We start from the raw sequence: 25,780 nt of genomic DNA on the forward strand, positions 1-25,780 counted from the left end.
CAATAACCGACAGAAGACTATTCAGTGAAACAAATAATTTAGTACATGATTAAAATTCAAAACTATTTAATAACACAATGATATTAATTTCGAAATCTTAATACTGTTCTCAGCGGGAAGCAAGGAAGAGCTTGGGGCAATATCATTCAAAAATATATTTGGAACTAGTGCCAAAGCAGATTTTTATGTAGCTCTGTCTATGGGAATGACAATGTTATGAATGGAATACTAACTGAATACTGTACACTGTATACTGCGTACTACAGTTTAAAAATAGTATGTGAAACTATAGGTATTATTCCATGATACTTTGCATGTGAGTGGCATCCAGTTATCATCTTGGACATAAAAATGTTCATTTCCCATTTTAAATTGAATTTTGTGTAGCAATGTCTTAAAACTTGGCAGTATGATCAAGGAGGGTGACAAAAAAAGGAATATATAATTTATTAATTGAGGTTAAGTTGAATGTAAATATGGATATTCCATGCACACAGAACATTTGAATATAAATATGGAGAATAATGTGTACAGCAGTGTTATTCTCAAACATTCTATTATAAAATGCCCTGGTCATATTTAACCCCAAATCAATACAATAATAAAAAAAATGACCATTACGATTTTTTGAATTGTTACATTATTTTCAGGACACTTCAGCACATTTTACTCAGCAAATTGTCATTACCGTAACACATCCGGATGTTTTACTTTTACTAATCCCATTGTTTTCAATGATGATTCTCATTACAGTTACTGTATTACAGTAAAAAAAAAAAAAAGATGCCGTTACACAATGATTTTTTTAATTAAAACCAACTAAAATAAAAAGGCAGAGCCAAGGGAGTACTACTATGATATATACTTTCTAAATAATATAACATTTTCATAATAAGATTATTATAATGACCACTTTTTTCTCGTTGCGGTAATTCAATTTTGGGGGTAAATTGTGCGATAACTGTCATGTAAATAATGTAACAACATAAAACAATCTCAATGGCCCTAAAAAAAAAAAAATAAAAAATAAAAAAAAACCCTTTCATTTTCTAAATGTGAAATAATTTTTTTACTTGTTTCTTTTGATTTGGGAATAAAATAAGACCAGGACATTTTCTTGACAGGTTTCCTGAGAATCATCTCATTATCGCCCACAAAATCTAAATGAAAGAATTTTTGTTAACAGAATAAAAAACTAGCATAATTGAAAATGTATTTCAGTTTTCCTTGACTTTAAAACTAATTAAAACACAATACAAAATTAGATTAATTATTTCCATATTTGATACAAAATATCTTTCAAAATTTTAATTAATTTAAGAAAAACTAACAAACTAATAGTCAGAGCGAAAACAAAAACTAAATAAAAAGGACAAATTGAAAATAAAATGGAAAATAGGGGTTAGCGATGTAAGCAAAAATCGTGATTATATATTTTAGGGCTGTCAATTGGGCAGAGAAACTAAATTAGAATTTTTACCTTAATTTTCTAAATTCGAATTAAATTCGAATTTTAAAGTCAGCTGATTTTTTTCATTGAAGTTATTTCCTTAGTCCACAAGAGGGTGCATTGAATACATATAACCATACAACATTGTGTTATTTTATTGCAAAGAACATTCCTGGCTGTTAAAAAACATTCCATTTTAAACTAAAGTGTATAAAAAAACAAAAAGGTTTTAGTCGGTTCATATTCTCAAATTTTAAGTCAAAACAAAAAAAGAGGGGGGAAACGCTTCAATAGGCAGTTCTGTGTTAACATGGTATGTTACACTTGCACTGGTGCCACAGTATATACTAACACAAACTCAAACTTCATAATAACAGCGATATGCCACAGTGTTTTTCCATTCATTACAGCTGTATGTAGGGTAGAATTATTCCCAGATAGCAGTGCTATTTGGCAGAACTTGGTGGTAAAGCGGCTCATGATCCCTGGTCAGGGGCTGTTCAAACAGACGGACCACAACAGAAAGGAACAGAGAACGAGATTCGAGACACACATTTCCAACTTGAACTCCTTTACAGACAAACCCATTGCTTAATCTGAGAAATGCTGATAAGAAAGCAAGACGCAACGGCCAAAGACCTCCACCCTACTGTAAGGGGTTGTTCACACTGAACGCTTTTGCAACCATCCAGTTTACCATTTGTTTTTCCATGTAAACACGCTAGACGAACGCCTTTGTTTCGCTTTGGAAAAAATAACTTTTAAAAAGAACTTTAAAACGTGTCTCGAGACACCTGGTTTCTGTTAAACTGTATCTGCCTTCAGTGTGATTCATGCCATTAGGAAAACACAGTTTCACAATGAATAAGACACCCTATGCCTTTGGGCAACATATATTGTCACAGCTAACTAATAATACCAATTGACATTTTAAAAACACGTCCATCTACGAAAGCCAGAACTTGAAATGACACTTAATGCTCAAGCAAGTCTAATTTTAATTGCAGCATGACTGTTTTGTGAAATGTACGTCTCCCGAACAGACATTCAAAAATCATAATTTTTCATATGAATCTACCAAGGAGGTCTATAATACCTGGAAAACTCTAATAATATTTGTGATTTAAATGTTGCTTGCAATAAATTTCATTTCATCAGGGTACACGGTTACACTGCGTTCCATTCAAGTTGAATGTGGGATATTCCTATCTGATAGCTCCATAAATGCATTCCATTCCCCGATATTAGGAACTGCAACGCTCCCGTTAGCTTAGCAGGGGTTTGACTCTCATTAGAGATGTGTTATCAACCCAACTAATAAACAATGCTGCAGCGCTAGCATTTGTGCTTCAGGTGTACGATTATCAAAAGAGATTATAATGTTTTATACACCTGTTTCCGCAGCCGTTTGTTAAACAAGCTTTAATATCATGTAATGGGGAAACGAACTCATTTATCGATATTACTTAATAATGTTTATCACCCCCATGCTTCATGGTTGGGATGGTGTTCTTTGGCAGAGGACATTTCCTCCAGCACGGCCCGCCACTGCAAGTATCTATATCCAAAGTAAAACGAGTCCTATATCCACATAACCTGAAAGATTGCTCAGCAAGGAAGAAGCCACTGCTCCAAAACTGCCATAAAAAAGCCAGACTACAGTTTGCAAGTGCACATGGGGACAAAGAGCTTACTTTTGGAGAAATTTCCTCTGGTCTGATGAAACAAACTGAACTGTTTGGCCATAATGACCAACATTATGTTTGGAGGAAAAAGGGTGAGGCTTGCAAGCCAAAGAACACCATCCCAACCATGAAGCATGGGGGTGGCAGCATCATGTTGTGGGGGTGCTTTGCTGCAGGAGGGACTGGTGCACTTCACAAAATAGATGGCAAATGGGTTTTCAAATGGACAATGACCCCAAGCATACCTCCAAATTTGTGGCAAAATGGCTTAGGGACAACAAAGTCAAGGTATTGGAGTGGCCATCATAAAGCCCTGACCTCAATCTGATAGAAACTGTGTGGGCAGAACTGAAAAAGTGTGTGTGAGCAAGGAGGTCTACAAACTTGACTCGGTTACACCAGTTCTGTCTGGAGGAATGGGCCAAAATTCCAGCAACTTACTGTGAGAAGCTTGTGGAAGGCTACCAAAAACATTTGACCCAATTTACACAATATCAAGGCAATGCTACCAAATACTAACAATGTGTATGTACAATTCTGGGAATGTGATGAAAGAAATAAAAGCTGAAATAAATATTTCTCTGACATTTCACATTCGTAAAATAAAGTAGTGATCCTAACTGACCTGAGACAGGGAATGTTTTCTACGATTAAATGTCAGGACTTTGTATTTGGCTAAGGTGTATGTAAACTTCTGACTTCAACTGTACATATATACTGTTACACACTATTACAAATTATGGAAAGTGATTTAAAAACTTCTGAAGAAAAGTGTGTGTTAGAGAGAGAGAGACCTCTTATAAGGCCATGAGAAAAGGACACATTTTGATGCAAAAATAACGCAAAACTAACTAATGATAGATAAAAAAATAATTATAATAATATATTGATTCTTTTGTAGTGCAACCTCTGATAGGCACACCCATTCCCTTCCATGCATCACCATTTTGAATAAATGCAATAGAAACATTCCTCAAACATTTTTACCGGTTAACACCGTTGTCTACCGATTTTTCGATTTAACTGGTACACTGCCCACCCCTAAATAAAATAAGAAAATAAAAAATTCCAAACTATAATAAAACCTTTGCACAAGATAAATACAATATACTGTAGAAATCGAAAGAGCAGTATGGTAGTACATAGCCAAGTAATGTGCAGTAATCTTCAAACCACAATACATACATGCAGAACTGCAGCTGTGGCGCAGATTAAAGAAGCCGGATTTGTGTGTGATCGCAGCTCTGCGTAATTCTACTTGTACCTTTCAAAACATGTTTCATCGTACAAGTGGAAAAATTGCAAAAGCCCTGTCATACCAAGGAAGCAAGTCATCACTGGCAATGGAGCAGCAGCGTGGTCATGCACAGGAAAGGCCCAGTGCGCTGGAAATATCTGCTGCGCTCAGCATTCCTCATCAAATATATCACCTGCATAGTGCTGCCAAGGTCTACAAATATATCATTCTGTCAGAACACCTGGAACGCTTGGTAAACAAATGACAATGGCCTACAGCCCAAAGGAGTGGCGGCCAGAGGAAGAAAATACTCACTGATTTTGGGGAATGGTTGTAGGATGTACTGCAGCAGAAACATTTGATGGAAGTTGTTTTAATGGATGTTTGCATGATGAGTATACACCGATCAGCAACATTAAAACCACCTGTCTAATATTGTGTAGGTCCCCCTCGTGCCACCAAAACAGCGCCAGAAGAATACCATTCGGAGATTATATTCTTCTCACCACAATTGTACAGAGTGGTTATCGCAGTTTCCGTAGACTTTGTCAGTTCGAACCAGACTGGCCATTCTCTGTTGACCTCTCTCATCAACAAGGCATTTCCGTCCATGTCACTGCATGTTTCTTTATTTTGGCACCATTCGGAGTAAATTCTAGAGACTGTTGTGTGTGAAAATCCCAGGAGATCAGCAGTTACAGAAATACTCAAACCAGCCCATCTGGCACCAACAATCATGCCACGGTCCAAATCACTGAAATCTAATTTTTTCCCCATTCTGATGGTTGATGTGAACATTAACTGAAGCTCCTGACCCGCATCTGCATGATTTTATTAACTGCACTGCTGCCCCACGATTGGCTGATTAGATAATCACATGCATGATTGTTGGTGCCAGACGGGCTGGTTTGAGTATTTCTGTAACTGCTGATCTCCTGGGATTTTCACACACAACAGTCTCTAGAATTTACTCCGAATGGTGCCAAAAACAAAAAACATCCAGTGAGCGTCAGTTCTGTGGATGGAAATGCCTTGGTCAACGGAGAATGGCCAGACTGGTTCAAACTGACAAAGTCTATGGTAACTGTGATGGACAAGAAAATATAGATTTTTAAGCTTAATTTTCATCAAAAACATATGCTTTGATAAACAAATCAGGTAAAGCAGTATTTTATGAAACCAAGGTTATAAGAAAAGTTCATCCAAAAATTTAAAAATGGCAAATTAACCTCACAAATGTATATTTTATTTGCCATAACATTTATTCATAATGAAACTCTAATTCTAAAAAGATGTGAATAGAACAATATAATCTTAAAACATAATGTAAACAAAAAACGTAGACACAGAGCATGGTCTGAATTTGTTAAAAATATTTTCAAAAGTGTCAAAAAAAAAAAACAACACATGAATGCATGACCACCGAGTAGTGTTGCGCAGCTGACAAACACTTCATCCTGTTCTCTTCATTTATGTGCATGGATGGACACAATAGAAGCCCATTAGCCAGAGCCGAGAGTATGTTTTTTAAGGTTCTGCTTGTCCACCAATCATCCGTTTATCCACCCACGCATGCATAAAGAAAACGTTGATTCAGCTGACATTAAAACACGGTGCAAAGCTGTGAATATTCAAATGGATTTACTCTACTTCATAAGAAGAAAACTCATAAATAATGCATGAGGTTGATTGACATTAGTAAGGTCAGACATCTTACAGAAGTGTCACTTTATGGCCATAAGTATTTCAAAAGGCTTGTGATGCCACAGGTGAGTCTTGAGTTATGATTTGACCCCTCTCGATAGTTTCTCTGCATTCCTGAGTGTTTGGCTGCAGGGGAAATGTGATCAGACGTGGCCTCCTTCGCAATGAATCACAAACGTAGGAGCCCTATGCAAAAGAGATTGTGAATAGAGCTCTGGGCTTCAGAACCTTTGGCCGAAATATACTCTTATGCAACTATGTGAATGCAAACACTTGTGTTGATTTTGTGCATCATTGCATTCTGTATGTCAGACCGCACTTCACATTGCAATGCAACAGGCAAACCACTCACATTTTCTTGAGAAAACATACAAATCAAGGTTATTTTTGCAGTTCTGTTGGGTACCAACAGTGATACAGAAATTACACACTTCTGAATTACCTTTCATTATTTTTAATTTAGTAGTTTATCAATATTTAAAAGTGTACATCAAGATATTTTATCCTTATCAACAAAATATTAGAATATTATGATATACAATTTTGCTCTCAGAGACCGAGTGTTGCAGAATTGCAACATCTGTTGAAGGCAATAAAATATCAAATTTTTGAAAGTTACACAAAAAGATCACGGCTAGTTGACACAATTGCTAACACTTTAGGTACAAATTTAGCATTTTTCCAAGTAAGAATTTGACCTGTAATATTGTTTTCTTAATTCTTAACTTTACTGATTTAAAAAAAAAATTACGTCCCTCCAAAATATCAACTTTTATAAATTTGAGACAATTGTTCTAAGCGTAGCAAAAATGCAACACTAGGCATTGTGTTGTCAATGCAAAACTTCCACTTATTGGTGAAACTTTGCAACCCTAAATAAATGCCCAGAGCTTTGAAATTTTCGGTACCTCAAAACACTTCCAAGGAAGAGAGAAAAAAAATATATAATTGATATGAATGAAAAATAAGTTTTATTGGCAAACATCTGTATAACTTGTAATTAGACATGTTGACTAATATTACCCTTCAAAACACCATGTGAACACTTCACAAACTTAAAAGTATAACCACATCAATCACAACCCAAAACAAACATCATATTTCAAAAAACCAGGTGACAGGACAATGTTTTGCTGACTCTATGACCTTGTCAGGCTTCCTACGTAAAGTTTGAAATTAAAAAACAGCTGTGCCATCACTGGACACAAAAAGGAAAGAAGAAAGAAAGAAAGAAAGAAAGAAAGAAAGAAAGAAATGGACAGACAGACAGCTGGAATGAAAGAAAGAATGAACGAAAGAGAAAATAACTAAATAACTAAAGAAATAGAAAATGAAAGAGAATGAAAGAAATAGAAAAGAAAGAAAAATGCACAGACAGCTAGCTGTCTTGCAGAAAGAAAGAAAAGACAGAAAGAACTATAGAAAGAGAAAAGAATGAAAGCAAGATCTAATAATGAAAGAAATACAAGATGAAAGAACAAAAAGAAAAAAAAAATGGACAGACAGCTAGCTGGCTGGCAGAAAGAAAGAAAGAACTAAAGAAAGAAAATAACAAAAGAAAGGATGAAAGAACAAAAGAAAGCCAAAAAAAAAAAAAAAAAAAGTCTCATCAATAATGTAGATCTTGCTAACCAACGTAAACAGACTGCAGCCGAGAGGGAAAGGCCGCACAATTAATGTGGCAAGGAAAAATACGTTTTACTGGCAAACATCTATATAACCTATAATTAGACATGTTGACTAATATTACCCTTCAAAACACCATATGAACACTTCACAAACTTAAGAGTATAACCACATCAATCACAACCCAAAACAAACATCATATTTCAAAAAACCAGGTGACAGGACAAAATTTTGCTGACTCTATGACCTTGTCAGACTTCCTACGTAAAGTTTGAAATTAAAAAACAGCTGTGCATGAAAAGAAAGAAAGAGACAGACAGCTAGCTGGCTAGAAAGAAAGAAGAGAAAGACACCAAGAAAAAACTAAAGAAGGAGAAAAGGATGAAAGAACAAAAGAACGAAAGTGAAAACAATGAAAGCGAAAAGAATGAAATAGAGAAAAGAACAAAAGAAAGAACTAAAGAAAGAGAAAATGAAAGAATGAAAGAACGAAAGTCTCATCAATAATGTAGATGTTGTTAACCAACGTAAACAGACTGCAGCCGAGAGGGAAAGGCCGCACAATTAATGTGGCAAGGAAAAATAAGTTTTATTGGCAAACATCTGTATAATTTGTAATTAGACATGTTGACTAATATTACCCTTCAAAACACCATATGAACACTTCACAAACTTAAAAGTATAACCACATCAATCACAACCCAAAAGAAACATCATATTTCAAAAAACCAGGTGACAGGACAACGTTTTGCTGACTCTATGACCTTGTCAGGCTTCCTACGTAAAGTTTGAAATTAAAAAACAGCTGTGCCGTCACTGGACACAAAAAGGAAAGAAGGAAAGAAAGAAAGGAAGAGAAAAGAACAAAAGAAAGAACGAACAAAAGAGGAAAGAACAAAATAACTAAAGAAACAGAAAATGAAAAAAAGAAAAGAAAAAAATGTACAGACAGCTAGCTGTCTAGCAGAAAGAAAGACAGGCAGAAAAAAGAAGAACTAAAGAAAGAGAAGAGCGAATGGATGAAAGAACAAAAGAAAGCAAAAAGAACGGAAGAGAGAAAAGAACTAAAGAAAAAAAAAGAACAAACGAAAGAGAAAAGAATGCAAAAGAGAAAAGAATGAAAGAACTAAAGAAAGAGAAAATAACAAAAGGATGAAAGAACAAAAGGAGGAAAGAAAGCAAAAACACAAGAGAGAAAAGAACGAAATAAATCACGAATGAAAGAGAAAACAAAAGAAAGAGAAAAATGAGAGAATGAAATAGAGAAAAGAATGAAAAAGAAAAATGGACAGACAGACAGCTGGTTAGCAGAAAGACAAATAGAACTAAAGAAAGAGAAAAGAACGAAAGGATGAAAGAACAAAAGCAAGCAAGCAAAGAGCGAAAGAAAAAATGAACGAAAGAAAGAAGAGTTAGCAATCTAGCTAGCTAGCCAGATAGCTAGATAAATAGCTAGTTTGGGGGAAAAAAGGCAAGCTAGATAGCCATCTCGACATATAGCCACTTAGATAACGCCATCCAGCAAGAAATCAACATTTATATTTGACACCTGTTAACTGGCCCAAATTATTGCAAATAATACAATTAGGTAAATTCAAATACAAAAGCCTCCTTGGCTTTCAGAAGACCAATGTATTTCCACAATGTTTTGACTATGGTGCTAAATCTAGCGCAAAATCCCAAACACAAGCACCAGCCACCGCTCTCATTTCCCAGCTAGCGAGATGCGAGAGACTATCTGCTGTGGCCAGATGGGATCAAATGCTAACCGTAAAGCTCACGTTACACTTCTTATTAAGAAGCAGAGCCATATGATATGAGGAAAACACAAACTAGCTATATGATGTGCAGACAGCCTGACGTCGCTCTACGAGATGTATTTATAGAGCCGTTTAGTCTCTGGCTTAGCCACAGTGAGACGCAAAGCAACACGTTTGCTCTAGCCCACTCATTACAGAGACCGCTTACTGTAGGCAAAGGTATAAAGCAAATGACACGCAAAACAACATGAGGAACAAATAAGACACCAACTGGTTATTGTTGTTTTTCATTCATTAGATGTTTTCTTATCCAGAGCAAGCTACAGTATAGACCTTATTCACAGCAGCGCCACCTTTGATTTTTGACGGGAATGACAACGAGGCTGTGAGGGATAGACGGACACTCTCTTCAATGGGTTGTACTGCAGTTTAAAGTGTTTTTGGGTCATTCCACAGATAAAACATTGAACAAACATCATTCCAAGAGCATTCAGTATACAAAAAAACTCCATACAACATGAGTTGTGGAAAATCAGATGTGATCTAGGAGCTTTTTACAGCTTTATACTGTGCCATTGAAGAGAGTATGTATATCCTTCACAGCCTCGTTGTCATTCCCATTAAAAATCAAAAGATAGCACAACCATGAATAATGTCAACACTTACAATACTTGGATGTTACTCTTGGACCCAATTGCACAATGGTGTCAGGGTTTGAACCTACAACCTTTGAAATAATCTTTCAGTTAATGTTTACACTGAATTTACACAAACATCCACTGTAGTTTCCCATCATTTGTGTCATTAGCATTACGCTCTGCTGGCGCTCAAAAGTGACACTGTTTGTACACACAGATAACATTTCATCTATATAAATTTTGATGACATCAGCCATTTCAACATGTGCCTTGTTTGACCGTACAACATCCTAGAGTTTACCCGTTATCAATTCCATGGATGAACATCTGACTCTCGAAAGCCTTCCAATGTAAACATAAGGAGGCCTCAAAGAATCAGCAGTGGTGTTTGCTAAGGCAAGCGTCACTATAACTATTGCTCATACTTAAGACAAAGGATTTGAACAAACCCCTAACACTAAGTATGAAACATGGGCATGTAAAAGTGTTGCCTGATTTGCGAACAAATTGTTCTTTTGAACCGATTTTTTTTTTATGACTCAGGCCAACTGATTTTGTACAGTTTGTACAAGAGTAATACTGAGATGGGAACAATATAGTTTACATTATAATTAATATTGGGACATAATCATTAATATCTATGATTTGTTTACTGTCTTTGGCGTTTTGCTGTAACACAAATCACTAATCATTAAGCCAATGCGTGACAACGCGGTGCCGTTATGGTTAAAATGTAATTGCTGTGATTAATGGTAATATGACCAACATTAATCTGTTTTAAATTGGGATCCTCACAGAATAGTGCTGAGATGAGTGACTGATGAGATACTGAGAGCACACATGTTTGATTGACACCGCGAGTGAGCATATTAAAGGGAGTCAAGCTAAAAGTGCTCATGATCGCTCAACAGTCTATCGCTCAACCCAACGTCTGATTGTCACGACTCACGTTACATCACGTGTACTCAGATTTGTATATGCATGTTAATTTGTTTTTATACATGTTTGCAGTCTCTTTATCCTCTCTGTGCTCACAGTGCCGCAAGTCAGAATTACTACCGTTATGACTCCAGAAAATGGTCAACTATATATTCATACACGTGTAATTCTTACACATTTTTAAAAACCTGCATACTCATCTGAATAACAGCATGTCTGAAAGTTTAAATTCGTGAATACTTAGAATTGCCAACAATTCACCCTCCAAAGGCCACACTGTCATGTATCAAGGGCTGAGAAAGCGCTCATTCATTAGAGGAGCAGTGTATGTGTGATTCCCTGCATGCTGCAAAAAAGATTGGCCCTGATTCTAGGCATGATCGGCCGATCATAAACTGAAGATGAAGACTGGCCGATTTAGATCTGTGGCCAATGTGCACTCCTAGAGAGGCCCATACAACAATTTTTGGAGGGTTTAAACACATACATCTGAAACGTATAATTTTATAAAACACCTTGCATTAATTCTTCTGTTAAAACTTGTGTATTATTTTGCTGTAAAGTTGTTTAAATTGTAATTTTTACAGTCGTTTTAAGGGTTTGTTGACATTACATTGTCATGGTAATGAAGTTGTAAAATTGGCTATAACTTTAGACAGAAAAGGTTTTGTAGTGATTGTATCACACTGCACTCCTTCAAAGGTGACGGGAAGTTCACTCGGAATTGCAGTTAGACGGTGGAAGACGAGGACATTTGCGTTTTAGACCGTACATGGAAATGACACAGGGCCACGCCCTTACAAAAAATCTAGAGTACTGGCAAACTAGCAACAAACTTGCCCGTCATTATATTCACATGCAAATGAGTTTGTGATTCGCCACACGTTTCTCAGACGTTTGTAGCTCCTCACCGCTAACGGTGAACCTGCAGCAAACCTTTGGAAACAATGGACAATTTGCCGCAAGTTTGCAGCAAAATTAAATTGCATGTGAACAAATCAGTGACGAATTTGCAGCAAGTTTGCAGAAAATTAGCCATTTACTCTCGATTTTTGTAAGAGTGCTTCTTACACTTGTAAGTAGATTTAAGTGTTTTCAGACATTTCAGTGTGGACGAGCAACTTTTGGAAATGATTGAAAACGGCAGTGTGGATAGAGAGCATTCCAAAAACGAAAATGGCATTTTCAAATTCATCCGAATTAATGTGGACATAGCCTATATAACCAAATACATCAGACAAAGTAAAAACTATTTTACGTCAAAAATGAAACATAGGGGGGCCTGGGTAGCTCAGCGAGTATTGACGCTGACTACCACCCCTGGAGTCGTGAGTTCGAATCCAGGGCATGCTGAGTGACTCCAGCCAGGTCTCCTAAGCAACCAAATTGGCCCGGTTGCTATGGAGGGTAGAGTCACATGGGGTAACCTCCTCGTGGTCGCTATAATGTGGTTCTCGCTCTCGGTGGGGCGCGTGGAGAGTTGTGCGTGGATGCCGCGGAGAATAGCATGGGCCTCAACACGCGCTACGCCTCCGCGATAACGCGCTCAACAAGCCACGTGATAAGATGCGTGGACTGACGGTCTCAGATGCGGAGGCAACTGAGATTCGTCCTGCGCCACCCGGATTGAGGCGACTCACTACGCCACCAAGAAGACTATGGGAATTGGGCATTCCACATTGGGGAGAAAAATTAAACATAAATGAGGACTTTTGGCAACATTTTTGAGCGATGATTTGTTATTAATATTGGGAACAATATTGTTACTGAAGTCCTAAACAAAACTGTTATTTACAATAATTTTGGGACAATAACTTCACGGTACATGGTGCAAACTATATAACCAAATACTTTGAAAACAGTGAAAATGATTTTATGACAAAATGAAACGCAAATACCACACGATGAATTATGGCAACAATATTGAGCGATGATTTGGTTGTAAATCTGTTTGTTTAACTGGTTTACTCACATGAACCTTCAGAACGAACTGATTCGCTAAAATGCATCTGACCTCCATTTGTGCTACAGACTTAAACCTCAAATCTTGTGTCAAAAACAAGTTGTTTTTACAGAGGCATCTAAATTCGATATGTCCATCAGTGTCACTTCGAACAGCCTGGTTCATGCCTTTTTTTTTTTTTACTGGAAGTGTCTCAGTGTGTTTTCCCACACATCTAAATGGCTTTCCAATCTGGTTTCCACATACATGGTGCAAAGCACTTCTAAACTATCATTACTTCCGAATGAAACATTAGCTGCACACAAAATGTCACATCGCCCTGCGAATACTATGCTCATGTTACCGTGGAACCCTGTAACATCATTAGCTTTGCACGCAGTGCGAAACAAGACACAAATTGAGCCTCGTCTACAATATTAATCATTGACCAAGTCCTTCAACTGCAACTGAAAAACATAAATACAAAACTAATGCGTCTGAAGAAAATCTAAGAGGCACTTGCCCATGCATTACTCATCACCACAATGCTAGTGTGTTGTGGGTGGTTTACATTACATTTATGCATTTGGCACACACTTCTGTCCAAAGTGACTTATTCAAGGAATAGACCTACATTTTATCAGTATGTCCATTCCTGGAAAACGAATCGATAACCTTGGCGTTTCTAAAGCCATGCATCAATCAGCAATGGCTTTAGAAATAATAATAGTCAACAATAAGACTCAAGGCAACTTATAACCAGCATAAAAAAGTTCTAGTCATAGTTATTTACAGAATAAGTGATTTAATCAAACACAAAGTCCTATAGGCTTCAAAGATCAGCCTATCGTATGAAACAATCTGAAGCTGCTAATGAATGAAATAAATCAAAAGCTTCTTATGAGTAAAAAAGATCTTATGGGAATTTCTAAACACAAGGCTTTTGCTCATGCTTCAAACAGAAATCCAAATCAACTTCATCCATGACTGACAGCATAATATAAAAGCTGCTCACCTGCAAAACCGAAATGAGCTAAACAACGCGCTCCACTAATTGAGCGCATAGCCTAATTTGAGATTTCTCCACTATTTTGATAATCACGATATGAATATATGGCTGCTAGGTTTTGAAATTGCTAGGTAAAGTCGGCAACGTTATCAACAGTGTTTCTAATAATCACATGGAATGTTTTAGCATTATTATCAGAAGCTCAATGCTCGCACTCAAATTTATTCAAGTCCCATTATACTGCAATCTCCAGAGCTTGTGTGAAACTCCCACCGTAATTGAGCACTGAAGCAGGACTGGAACATTCGTTGATTTGTGAACAGTCTGCTGTCTTGCTGAAGTGTCTTATTAAATCTTTTGCAGAGCCCAAGTACATAATTACAACTGCAACTTTTAAAGAAGCAAAAGTCGTCAAATCTGATAAAATAATACAGGAAAAAGCTGGAAAAGCCAGAAATCCTCTGAGAGAAATTCTGAATGTGAATCAAATGTGAATAATTTGTCTGTTTATATTAAATCAAAGATGTTATATTCAACAGTTTTTAACCATTGAATATTCATAAGTCAATTGATAAATGCTCAATGTTGCAAGCTGAAATCTTAAAGGAATAGTTCATGGAATTCTTCAATAGTCTTACAATACAAAGAAAATAAATGAAATTTAATGTGCAGAATTTGCAATTGTTCAAGCCTGTGTAACCATGTCAAAACAAATTATTCAAATCTCAACAGCACCATGAGGGACAGACCTGTGGCATTTTGCACGGCTGCCATTTACAGTCACTGAATCCAGACAATCGCGACTTCCTTGTTTTTGGTGACAGAGAAAGGCTGGATTTGCCACATAATAGATAGTGGAAAAAAGGGCAGAGGATCATTTCCACCTTATTTAACCACAGACGGCACTGTCCGGTGCGATTCAGTACACACTGCGCTTCATTTACAAGGGCATGAGCTAACTGTTGAACATGGCAAACAATTAAAAATTACTATTTGGTTTGAATGAGTATTCACCAAAAAATGTACTATTGTTATAAATATTTAAATAAAAAAAATAAGTTGCACCATCCAACTAGACTTGCTAAAAACTAGTGGTACACTAATATGAGTGTTTAAATGCCTGATCTTGATACTGATATATTGAGAACATGTTTGCTTATGGCTGATATATTGCTGAATTGTACTGCTGTATATACATGCCAACAGTGGCATCTTGGCAGTGTTGGGGCTTGAACCCCCAACCTTTTGATCAGTAACACAGAGCTTTAACCGCTGAGCCACCACCTCAAGAAGCATTTTCAAGGCTTTGGATATGTTTTTATAACCTGTTCCATTACCTTGTTACGCAGGTCTTTTGACAGTTCTTTTCTGCTCCCCATGACTCAGTGCATCCTTGTGAGAGCAAACAAACTCATTGGCTATTTATACACAGACACTAATTTCAATTGAAAAAGCCACAGGTGTGGGAAATTAACCTTTAATTACCATTTAAACCTGTGTGTGTCACCTTGTGTGCCTGTAACAAGGCCAAACATTCAAGGGTATGTAAACTTTTGATCAGGGCCATTTGGGTGATTTCTGTTATCATTATGATTTAAAAAGGGGCCAAACAACTATGTGATAATAAATGGCTTCATATAATCACCATCCTGAAATAAAAGACAGTTTTTTTTTGCATGATCAGTCATATTTTCAAAATCAATGCCAAAATTTCACAATTTCTGCCAGGGTATGAAAACTTGGGAGGGTTACTTTTGAAATGTATTCCACTACAGATTACAGAATACATGCTGTAAAATGTAATTTGTAATGTATTCCGTTAGATTACTCGAGGTCAGTAATGTATTGTAAATACTTTGGATTACTTCTTCAGCACTGGTAGATTTTTTTCACTTGTTTTGACTATAAAAACTCTGCCAGTACGGTAAGACAAAATACACATGTTAAAAATACATTCTCTGAAAAACCTAAATATCTTATGCAGTGTTGTTTCTAAAACAAGATTAATCAAATTGATCTTGTTTTAAGGATTTTTAGATATTTTTACAGGAAAACAATACAAAACATTATTATCAAGAATACGATTTTTGCCCTAATATCAAAAGTCTTACTAGAAAAAAAGAAATTATGATCCAATGTAAATTTACTTGATAAAAAAATATGATCGTGCCTGGTACGTGCATGTAAAATGGCTAGAAATAGCATTTTAGCTTAGCATAAAGTTGACAATTTACACAAAGTTTATTTCTATTTCTTCTGCTCCAAACTTACTTCTCTGTCTGCTCGTATGAATGTAACACATCATAAGAAAGTGTTTCACCGCTGTTCAAATGCACTTTGGATCGCATCATTTATATGTATAAATGTTTTCCATCTGAAAGGACTAAATATTAAATGAAACAAATGACAATAAAATGCAAAGTAATCTCTTCAGTAATCAAAATACTTTTTGAATGTAACTGTATTCTAATTACCAATTATTTAAACTGTAGTGGAATACAGTTACTTATATTTTGTATTTTAAATACGTATTCCCGTTACATGTATTCCGTTACTCCCCAACTCCCCGAACTGTCCTTTGTAGTCTTCTGATGTCTGATTTCGAAGCTGAACCAAACCAGACAGTTACAGAAGTGCAGAGGACAGACTCAATGACTGCTGAGTAAAACTGTATCAGCAGTGCCTGTGGCAGGTTGAACTTCCTCAACTGGCGAAGGAAGTACAACCTCTGCTGGGCCTTTTTCGCAATGGAGTCAATGTGGGTCTCCCACTTCAGGTCCTGTGAAATGGTAGTGCCCAGGAAACAGAATGACTCCACTGCTGCCACAGTGCTGTTTAGAATGGTGAGGGGGGTCAGTGTTGGGGGATTCCTCCTAAAGTCCACAATCATTTCCACCGTTTTGAGCGTGTTCAGCTCAAGGTTGTTTTGACTGCACCAGACAGCCAGCTGTTTAACCTCCCTTCTGTACACAGACTCATCATCATCTTGGATGAGGCCGATACAGTGGTGTCGTCTGCAAACTTCAGGAGCTTGACAGAGGTGTCTTTGGCAGTGCAGTCATTTGTATACAGGGAGAAGAGTAGTGGGGAGAGCACACATCCCTGGGGGCCCCAGTGCTGATTGTACAGGTGCTGGAAGTGAATTTCCCCTGTCTCACAAGCTGCTGCCTGTCTGTCAGAAAACTGGTAATCCACTGACAGATAGACGTGGGAACAGAGAGTTGGTGTAATTTAGTCCAGAGTATAGCTGGGATGATGGTGTTGAAAGCCGAACTGAAGTCCACAAAAAGGATCCTTGCATATGTCCCTGGTCTGTCCAGATGTAGCGGATATGATGCAAAAATGATATGCCAAATTAATGAGTCTGGCCGATACACTGATCTATCATTAATAAAAACTGCAAGTGAGCTTCAGCTGTCTTGCCACTTCCTCAGTAGAAGCCGCTTCCTCAGAGCCCCAATTAAGAAGCATTCTAAAAAAGGACTGGGTTTCATTTAAGATGATTAGCTGTGTTAGCAGGGCACCAGTGTAAATCCAGGGTTATGTAAACAGGCATCGTTATCAACCAGTGTCTGACTTTGCTTAGTAAAGAAGAGCACTCACCAATTAGATTATAACAATCGGTCTAAACATACAAGACAGCCCATGGAAGACAACGTACTTATAGTTGACTGCATTTTAAGAAATAATTTCTTTTAAGTTTAAGAAAAACTTAAACACATCAGCTTTAAGCATAAGAGTTTGCAAGCCATAATTGAAAGAAAATACCTTTAAAAAAAAAAAAAAAAAAAAAAATCAACATTTTCCAACCATTTAAAGGGTTCATTTTAAGCTAATCACTTTGTTCCATAATCTTTCATGAGTAAATCTGGAATGCTGGAGTGAAATGATGTGGATGATATTCCTGCACGCATGAATAATACATGGGCACCGAGTAATTTCCAAGTAAAAAAACAAAAAAAAAAACATAACATGAATAAAACACATCTGATCAGTTATTCAGTGCCACAGCCATCAGCATTTCACATTCACAAGAACGGTGATGTTTAACAACTCTAGCGTCCATCCTTGCAGAGCGCAAGCAGGCGAGAAGGCCGATGGCTACCGTGGCAAATGAGAACAGAATGAACATCCGCCTCCAATGGAAAAATACCATGCATTTTTCAAAGTTGTCATACAGCACTTCAAGGAAAATGGCCCATACCGAGAGCTTCAATGCATGAAAGCATGAAAAACTGTCTAAAAATTGGGTTTTAAAATGTTTAAAAGGTCTAGGGATGTTAAGGGCCGTTTAAGTGTTGTGATCAAAGCTAATTAAGTCAATAGCCGCTTTTCCACTATCAGGCCAGTGCGAGCCAGGGCTATCAACTGGCCAGCCAGGGCCAATAGCCTCGGACCTCAAGCCGCAAGACCACAATCGATCTGTGTTTCCCACCATCGGGCCAAAAACTCCGCAGCATTGCCCAAAAACCCACCCTTAATAAGGCACTGCGGTGCCAACTTGACACACCCTGCCCATTTCACAAGCAAGAGGGAAGCTCATGCTGAAGTGTCATGTTATCTAGTTATCTAGAATATCAAGTTTATTTCAAATGTAAACAGCAAGATAAGTTAGCGTTGACAACTCACCGACTGTAACTGCCATGGTGTCCCGAGTGGTCTCTACACTAACAGCAGGACGAAGTCCCAGCACACCGTCTATGAAAGTTCACCGGACTATGGAAATAATTTCTTTGGGCACCACTTTGTCCATTGGACGTTTTAATGGATTTGTACTGTGCCTGCATTGTTTATTTTTATCTTGAACCTGTACCGCTGTGCGCTGGATACACAACCTGGGACGTTCACAAAAACTCCGCCTTTGACACTGAACCCGCCTCATTCCCCAGTTGGCCTTGTTTGGCCCAAGGGTAATCGGCGGGCCAAAGGCTATAGGCCCCGAGAAATGAAGCCCTGATGAAGCCCTGGATGTGACAATGCGAACGTAACTGGCACGCACTAGCACGTCCTCATTTGGCCCGATAGTGGAAACGCAGCTAATAAGGACTTCTGGGTGAAATGTGTCATTTTTCAATGTTAAAATACTTTTTTCTAAGCTAACTTTATATGGAAAGAAAACAAATAAGTAAGAAATGTATAGGTTGATTATCCCCAAAGTCATAAACACTGTGGCACTTTCAAATCGGAGCTCTGTTGGTTTAAGCAACCAAATAAGCCAGACACAGCAACTTTCACTCAACCAATGGCGTGAGTTTGGGGTGGGACTATGATCTGTCTCATTAACTGTGGTGAGTGGCATGTGAGCTTTTTCATAAGACACAGGCATTCACGGGTGATGGAGTGGGGCTCTGGGAAATCACTGTTCAAACAGAGGGAAGGCTGCTTTCCCCCCCACTGGCACCAGAGACATTGTTTCCACTAATCTGTCAGAGAGCCCCCCGGCACCGTCTCACTGAGAGCCGAGTCACCAGGAAAAAAAAAAAAACACAGCAGGAAAATGGGGCCCGAGGCCCCTGCAACACACATGGAGAGGACTGTTTATTCAACACTGTTAAAGGCAAAGTAATGAGGATGCAAACGTTTGATTTCTTAACACAGGTCTCTGATCAAAAGGCCAAAATGGACCCTAAAAAGTTTTTAAAGCTGAAGGGAAAATTAACCTAAAAATGAAAATTCTGTCATCATTTATTCACCCTCATGTTGTTCCTAACCTGTCCAGAAGTTTGTTTGAAAATCCATTTTGCAATTCTATTTGGTGCCACTTTATTTTAAAATTACACACCAGTTTTAAATACAACTGCACAAATTACTTTAAACAATTTTTATTGCGACCAAATTCAGAACAATATATGAAAATGATGACATCGATATTGAAAGTGAGACACAAAACCATAAACAAACACTTCTAGGCACTTGCAATATATTCTGATCATGTGCTATCGATATTCCAAGAGGGTTCAGTGTTGTCTTACACACACATAGAAAGCTTTTGCATCCTATTCACTGACCGTGCACCCCTAATACATTGAAGCCAAGCAGTATTTTCATCTGCACTCCACTCTGGATTTAAAATGATACTTAGATACTGATGTTATAATGTTAAGCATCAGCTTAGGGTTAAAAAAAAAAAAACACTGCATTAGGAACAACTAGTTTTGTTTCCATAATCTGAAAGCATCCCAACATGCAATTAACTGATATTTGCTGCAAATGTGCATTTAGAGTTATAGCACAAAAACAAATTTCAGTATCTATTTGTTGCCAACCAAGCTGTCAGCAAATACATTTTGGTAACACATTCTAACAACTCATTTTCATTAAAATAACATTATTACATTTGTTAGTTAATGCTTAACAGATTATTACAGTACATTCAAATAGTTAAAGATCTCTGATCTTGGATTCACATATTTTTACGTACTGTGGCCCCATAAAGTATTTGAACACTTAAGTCATAGTAAAAAAATAGTGATCGACTGATATGGGTTTTTTTAATGGCCGATGCAATACCAATATCTAGAGGGCCAATATATCGGTCTATCACTAGTAAAAAATGTGTAAGTGTCATTGCATTAGATAGAAAATATTAAACCAAGCAGCATTTATTGCGAGTAAAGACAGCAGAAACTAGCTAGAAGTAGACCGATATATCGGTTTTACCGATTAATCGTTGCCGATAGTTGCTTTTTGAAACTATCGGTTATCAGCCAAATCTATGCCGACAGTTGCCGATAGCTTTTTAATTATTATTCCTTCATGATCCTTGGTGGCCAGTGCTAGATGAGTCAACAGTTAGAAATGCTTGACTGTACAGTATGGCAGCAGATTTTAAATAAAATCAATCATGTGGGGGGATTTGCTATTTCTAAATCTGCCATCATTGACAATATTCATAAAAAAATTTATCCTCACGAAAATTGCGAATTTTCAGCACATCCATTGTGTCTCTAACTTCATATCTTGTAAATAATAATAAAACTTATTCCTCATCAAACTTCATCAGGTGAAATACATTTGTTAGTTTTGGGCTTGTTTATAGTTAAAAGTCCCATATTATGCACCAAATATTTATATTCTAGTTATAATTAGGATTTTGGTTGAACAATAAACTGCGTCTGGGATTTTATTCATTTTAGACTCTTGTCACCTCTATGTCTGTGCCTGTCAAGACTAAGAAATCTTGTAACATTCTAGAAATACATTTTTAAAACTATTGGCTGATTTATCGATTATCGGCCTTTTCCACCACCTTAGTTATCGTTATCAGCAAAATCCACTACCGTTCGACCTCTAGCAGAAACACACTTTTTCCGAGCATTACATTTCTCCAACAGAAGTTTGTTAGGTTTTAAATGCTAAAATTTTTTTTTTTTTTAAATCGATATACAGTTCAAAATTCACACTTAGACACTTGTCAAACTTTTTATGAAAATTTTATTAACTATTCATGTGGTTACTCTGCTTGGACATTTGTGTGAACATTCATCCACTAAAATCACCTTGAAACAAGTTGATTAAAAGTAATTGCAGAAAAGTGAAGCTAGTTTTGAGAAAAGCTCGAGTAGCATTTGTTTGCAGATGTTGTTATCTAATGCAAAGGCATTCACACATTTTTAAATGTAGCTTTCATTTTGTACAGTATATCTATTGTTTAATCATTCAAAACCTAAAAGGACGTTATTTTTGTGATTATATATATTGGTTGAAAAATGCCTTTTGTTCAAATAAATGCCACTTGGTTTGATATTGCGTTATCTAATGCAATGCCATTCATAGTTTTTAAGTGTCCAAAACTACTATTATATACTTTTACACGCTTATATGTACTACTGAACTGTTAAGCATTATATCGCTTAATATTTATTATAAAACTTTTTAACATGATTATGCAATATGACCTGACCAAAAAAGACCAATGTTTAGGCTACTTACCTGTCATATTCAGCATTGTCCTTGTCGCAGCGAGCATCTTTATGTCTCTGCCAGTCTTTGCCATGTTTGCATGTAGTGAGCAGCACCACATCTTCTGCATTATGGATATGGTAAAGTGCATTCCTAGTATCTGATCCAATTCCAGTCAAATAGCGCTTGCCTTTAAAAACCAGCATATATTTCCGAAAAGGAGGGATGGTGTTGTACTTTAAATACCCCCTTAACCCTCCAGTCCTGGGGTGATCTTTGGAGAACAAGGGGATGGAGATATCAAAGTTGGGTCTGAAGTTCTCAGTGCTAATGCTGGCTTTTGCCAACATGGCCTGACCAATGTCAAACCCCAAATCCTCAGTGTAATCCGGCCACGTTCCAGAGTAAAGGTTAAAGATGAGATGGTTTCTCCCGTTATTCCACAGACTCAGGTTCTGGATCTTAGTTCTGAGGTTGTGCATGTACTGTGGGGACAGCTGGTCACGATCCAGGGTGTCCAAGTTCAGAACAAAGAGACAAGCCTGTCCTGGGTCAGAAGTGTAGAACCTGGAGCTCTCGATGGAGGATATTATGTTCTGGTAGCTTTCTGAGATCTTCTCACCCTTTTGTTGAGGGTAGACGTAAACTTTGAAGCCATTCATCTTACATAAGGCAAAATCAAAGCAGGAGTCCATATCACACTTGATAACTCCAGGGTTATCTTCTCTCTTGTGTCTTGGAGATGTCCGAACATTATAGTCCTCGGTTGAGGTCTGATCCCAGGGTATGAAGGCTCGTAAAGGGTCTGAGAAGTCGGGCCAGTGTGGATGCGGGTCATCCCGTCGGTTTGGGCTCCTTCTGGAAGCTGGTCCATGCAGGTAGAAGAGCAGACTGAGACATAAACCAGCCGACAAGAGAATTAAATAGCGTTTTTTGGCCTGCATGTGTCCTTCGATCCAGATGGAGATGTTTGAATCCAAAGATCTTCTCAGCTCCAGCTGGGCAGCATCCTCCACCAACCTGCAAGGATCTGATGCTCGCAACGTCCACCTTGTGATTCCAATCCCAAATCCAGTGCATGTGGACGACTTCACCTAAACACCTTTTTTATGGATCTACCTACCTCTCTCCTTTCCAGTATGACTCCGGTTTCATATTAGACAAGCATCTGAACACTAACAGATGAGATCTGAACCCTAATGTCCATGAAAAAAATCAGAAACTACTTTAGAAGAAATCCAGCTTGGATAATTTACAATCACCAACATTTAGAGAGGTTAGGTAGATTATTAAACCAGTATTTCCAGTGATGGATTAGAGATAGATGTCATCCCATGAGCGTGGGTCATAAGGTCACTATTACAAACTTCCAAAACAGATAAATCCCGTCAAATCCACGTATTCTCGCATATTTTTGGATGACAATGCCACAATCTTGTCGCACGGAGCTTGACTGCCTTTGTACTCATGCAGAATTTTCTATCTAGAATAAAAACATAACAAACAGACGAGTCGTTCCATTCCTCGTATAACATTCAAAGCGCTTTTCCGACGCCAATGATACAATGTAACATTCCAGCGCTTTAATCTGCGAGCGGTCAGCCCGTTCCGATTGTTACACAGTAGCATTCCAATCCCCGCACAACGCCGGCTGACGTCAGCGCTGCCATCGTACACAGGGCGCTGCGATTGGCTCGCGTCATTTCCGGGAGGGGCGGTGCTACTTTAACCCGTTCACAACCACAGGCGACTCGAGTGTGAAGTTACTCTGAAGCAACAACTGAGTTGTGCACAAAGTATTTGCGCAAGCCATCCTTAAAAATGTATATGTTGTCTTTGCATTAGGCTAAGATACAAAATGCCAAACCAAGTGGTATTTATTTAACGAGGTACACTTCAAGCAAAATATTTAACATAAATAAGTTGGTGGTTTAAAATTGTAAAACAATAGATATGCTGTTCAAAATGAAGACAAAAAATGCCTTTAAACTCTTTCTGGTAGTAAAATATTAGTGGGACATTAAATAGTTCACAGTTAATGTGATAAACTTACACATGTGGTTATTCTGCTAGTACACTTCTGTGAACTTGAGGGGAACTGACTTCATACATCCACTTCTTAGCTGGTTTTGCTTAAGGATCCTTTTTTCTTTCTTTTTTTTTTTTTTTACTAAAACCAATAACATCTTACATGAAAGATTATTGCAGCAATTACAGAAAAACAAAATAAAAATAAAAGAACAAGAGCCAGAGAGAAACAATTAAATGAGATTGTACAAAGATAATAATTGTTGACATATCAGCATTATTATTATTTTGTGTGTGTGTGTGTGTGTGTGTGTGTGTGTGTGTGTGCCTGTATCAGTATAGATGTAACATAAGAATAAGAATCCACTTAAAAAAAAAAATAATAATAATAATTTAAAGTAGCGGCACCTTCGATAAAAACTTAAATTTATGCATTAAAAAAAAAAAGTAAATTAAAAATAGAGTTAATCTCCAAGTTTGTGTCATAATTGAAAAAGTGAATTGTGAGGTGAGTACACAACTCATTCCAAAAGATTTTAACATAAACACACTCACAAAAAAAGATGTTCAATCCTCTCTTCTTTGCCACAAAAAGTAAACTTTCAGTGTTTTGTGAAAGTATGCTTCTACAAAGGTAACATTTGTGTAATATTTTAAACGCAACTTCTTTTAACATATTTGTTAATAAATACTTGTGGGGTAGCAACTCGACCAACTTTCAGTTAACTTCAAACAATGTCATCCATTAAATGGAAAACATTGGAATAAACCTTCTATTGAAATGACTGCGAACAAAGTGGTTCAGACCTAATTTTTACATTGGACTTTTATTAGCGACCCAACAAACTGGCAACAAATGGTTATCATACAAAAGTAAACAAATATGTCCTTGAAGTCAAACATTTACTGACTTGTATACAAGGGCGTAGCAGCTGCAGGGAACATAGGGGCAGTGGCGGTTCTAGCTTGTATAGCGCCCTGTGCGAAACCCGCTTCAACACGCCCCCAAAGTTGTTGACGGATTTTTGTCCACTGCACTTTTCCAAAGCTAAACCCATACCGAGTACAAATGGTGGATTTTTATACAGCATTCTTTGCGTTTTGTTATTTATCAGCATTGATGTTGATCGAAATGAATAATCTTGAGATGAGGAACACACGAATGAGAGTTATTTATCGGCATATTGTTCTTGATTGGCAGCATTACGTGAAATGCACTGCGGAAAAAAAACAAAGGACAGTCATTCTTTTGAGCACACATTGTAAGTGGAGTTTATATCAGCGCATGAGTCTACATTAAGTTTTTACATTATGTTTGTGAGGTAATAGTTTGATCGCTTGTTTTTCCATTTAAGCAGATTACTAGATCTGTGTTAAATATGTAAAGCTATTTTTAATATCAGCTCCTGTTTTTTACCTCTATGCTGGTGTGCAGTTGACAAGCTGTAGGAAAAAAGATAGATCTGCTGTGATCTTAGAACACTTAAGCATTTTGCTGAATTGAACTGATATGTAGACACGCTTATTTATACATGAAAACGTACAGACGTTATTGAAACTCATTATAATTATTATAAGACTATTATTGTTGTCTTCTGATCAAAGTCCTTCTCAGCAGCTCACAAACAGTAGGGAAATGATAGATTTGCTTTGTTCTAAAAATGCTTAAAACCTCTACTAAAGTTTCTTTTTAGGTCTGTCGACACACATTTTAAAGGATTAACATTTTCTTTTGATTGTTGATTCAGTGACTAACTCATTTCCCACAAGACACTCATTTGTCACCACCCTCTGGCATCACTAGAAATGGTCAACGAATCATTAAATGGATCTGAACTAATTTTGGTGAACGTAGTCAAA

General features: G+C 37.2%; 1 protein-coding gene across 1 annotated transcript in view; it reads right to left on the reverse strand.

The window, feature by feature from the left end:
* Window positions 1-23,520, reverse strand: part of ext1a (exostosin glycosyltransferase 1a) — an 84,656-nt gene extending 61,136 nt beyond the window's left edge. The window contains exon 1 of the mRNA XM_051721109.1: window positions 21,923-23,520. Within this exon, the coding sequence (XP_051577069.1) occupies window positions 21,923-22,836 (914 nt within the window). The 5' untranslated portion in view covers window positions 22,837-23,520. The remainder of the gene's footprint in view (window positions 1-21,922) is intronic.
* Between the last annotated feature and the right edge of the window lie 2,260 nt (window positions 23,521-25,780).

This window comes from Myxocyprinus asiaticus, chromosome 16, assembly GCF_019703515.2.
Source record: "Myxocyprinus asiaticus isolate MX2 ecotype Aquarium Trade chromosome 16, UBuf_Myxa_2, whole genome shotgun sequence".
Taxonomy (NCBI): Eukaryota; Metazoa; Chordata; class Actinopteri; order Cypriniformes; family Catostomidae; genus Myxocyprinus; species Myxocyprinus asiaticus.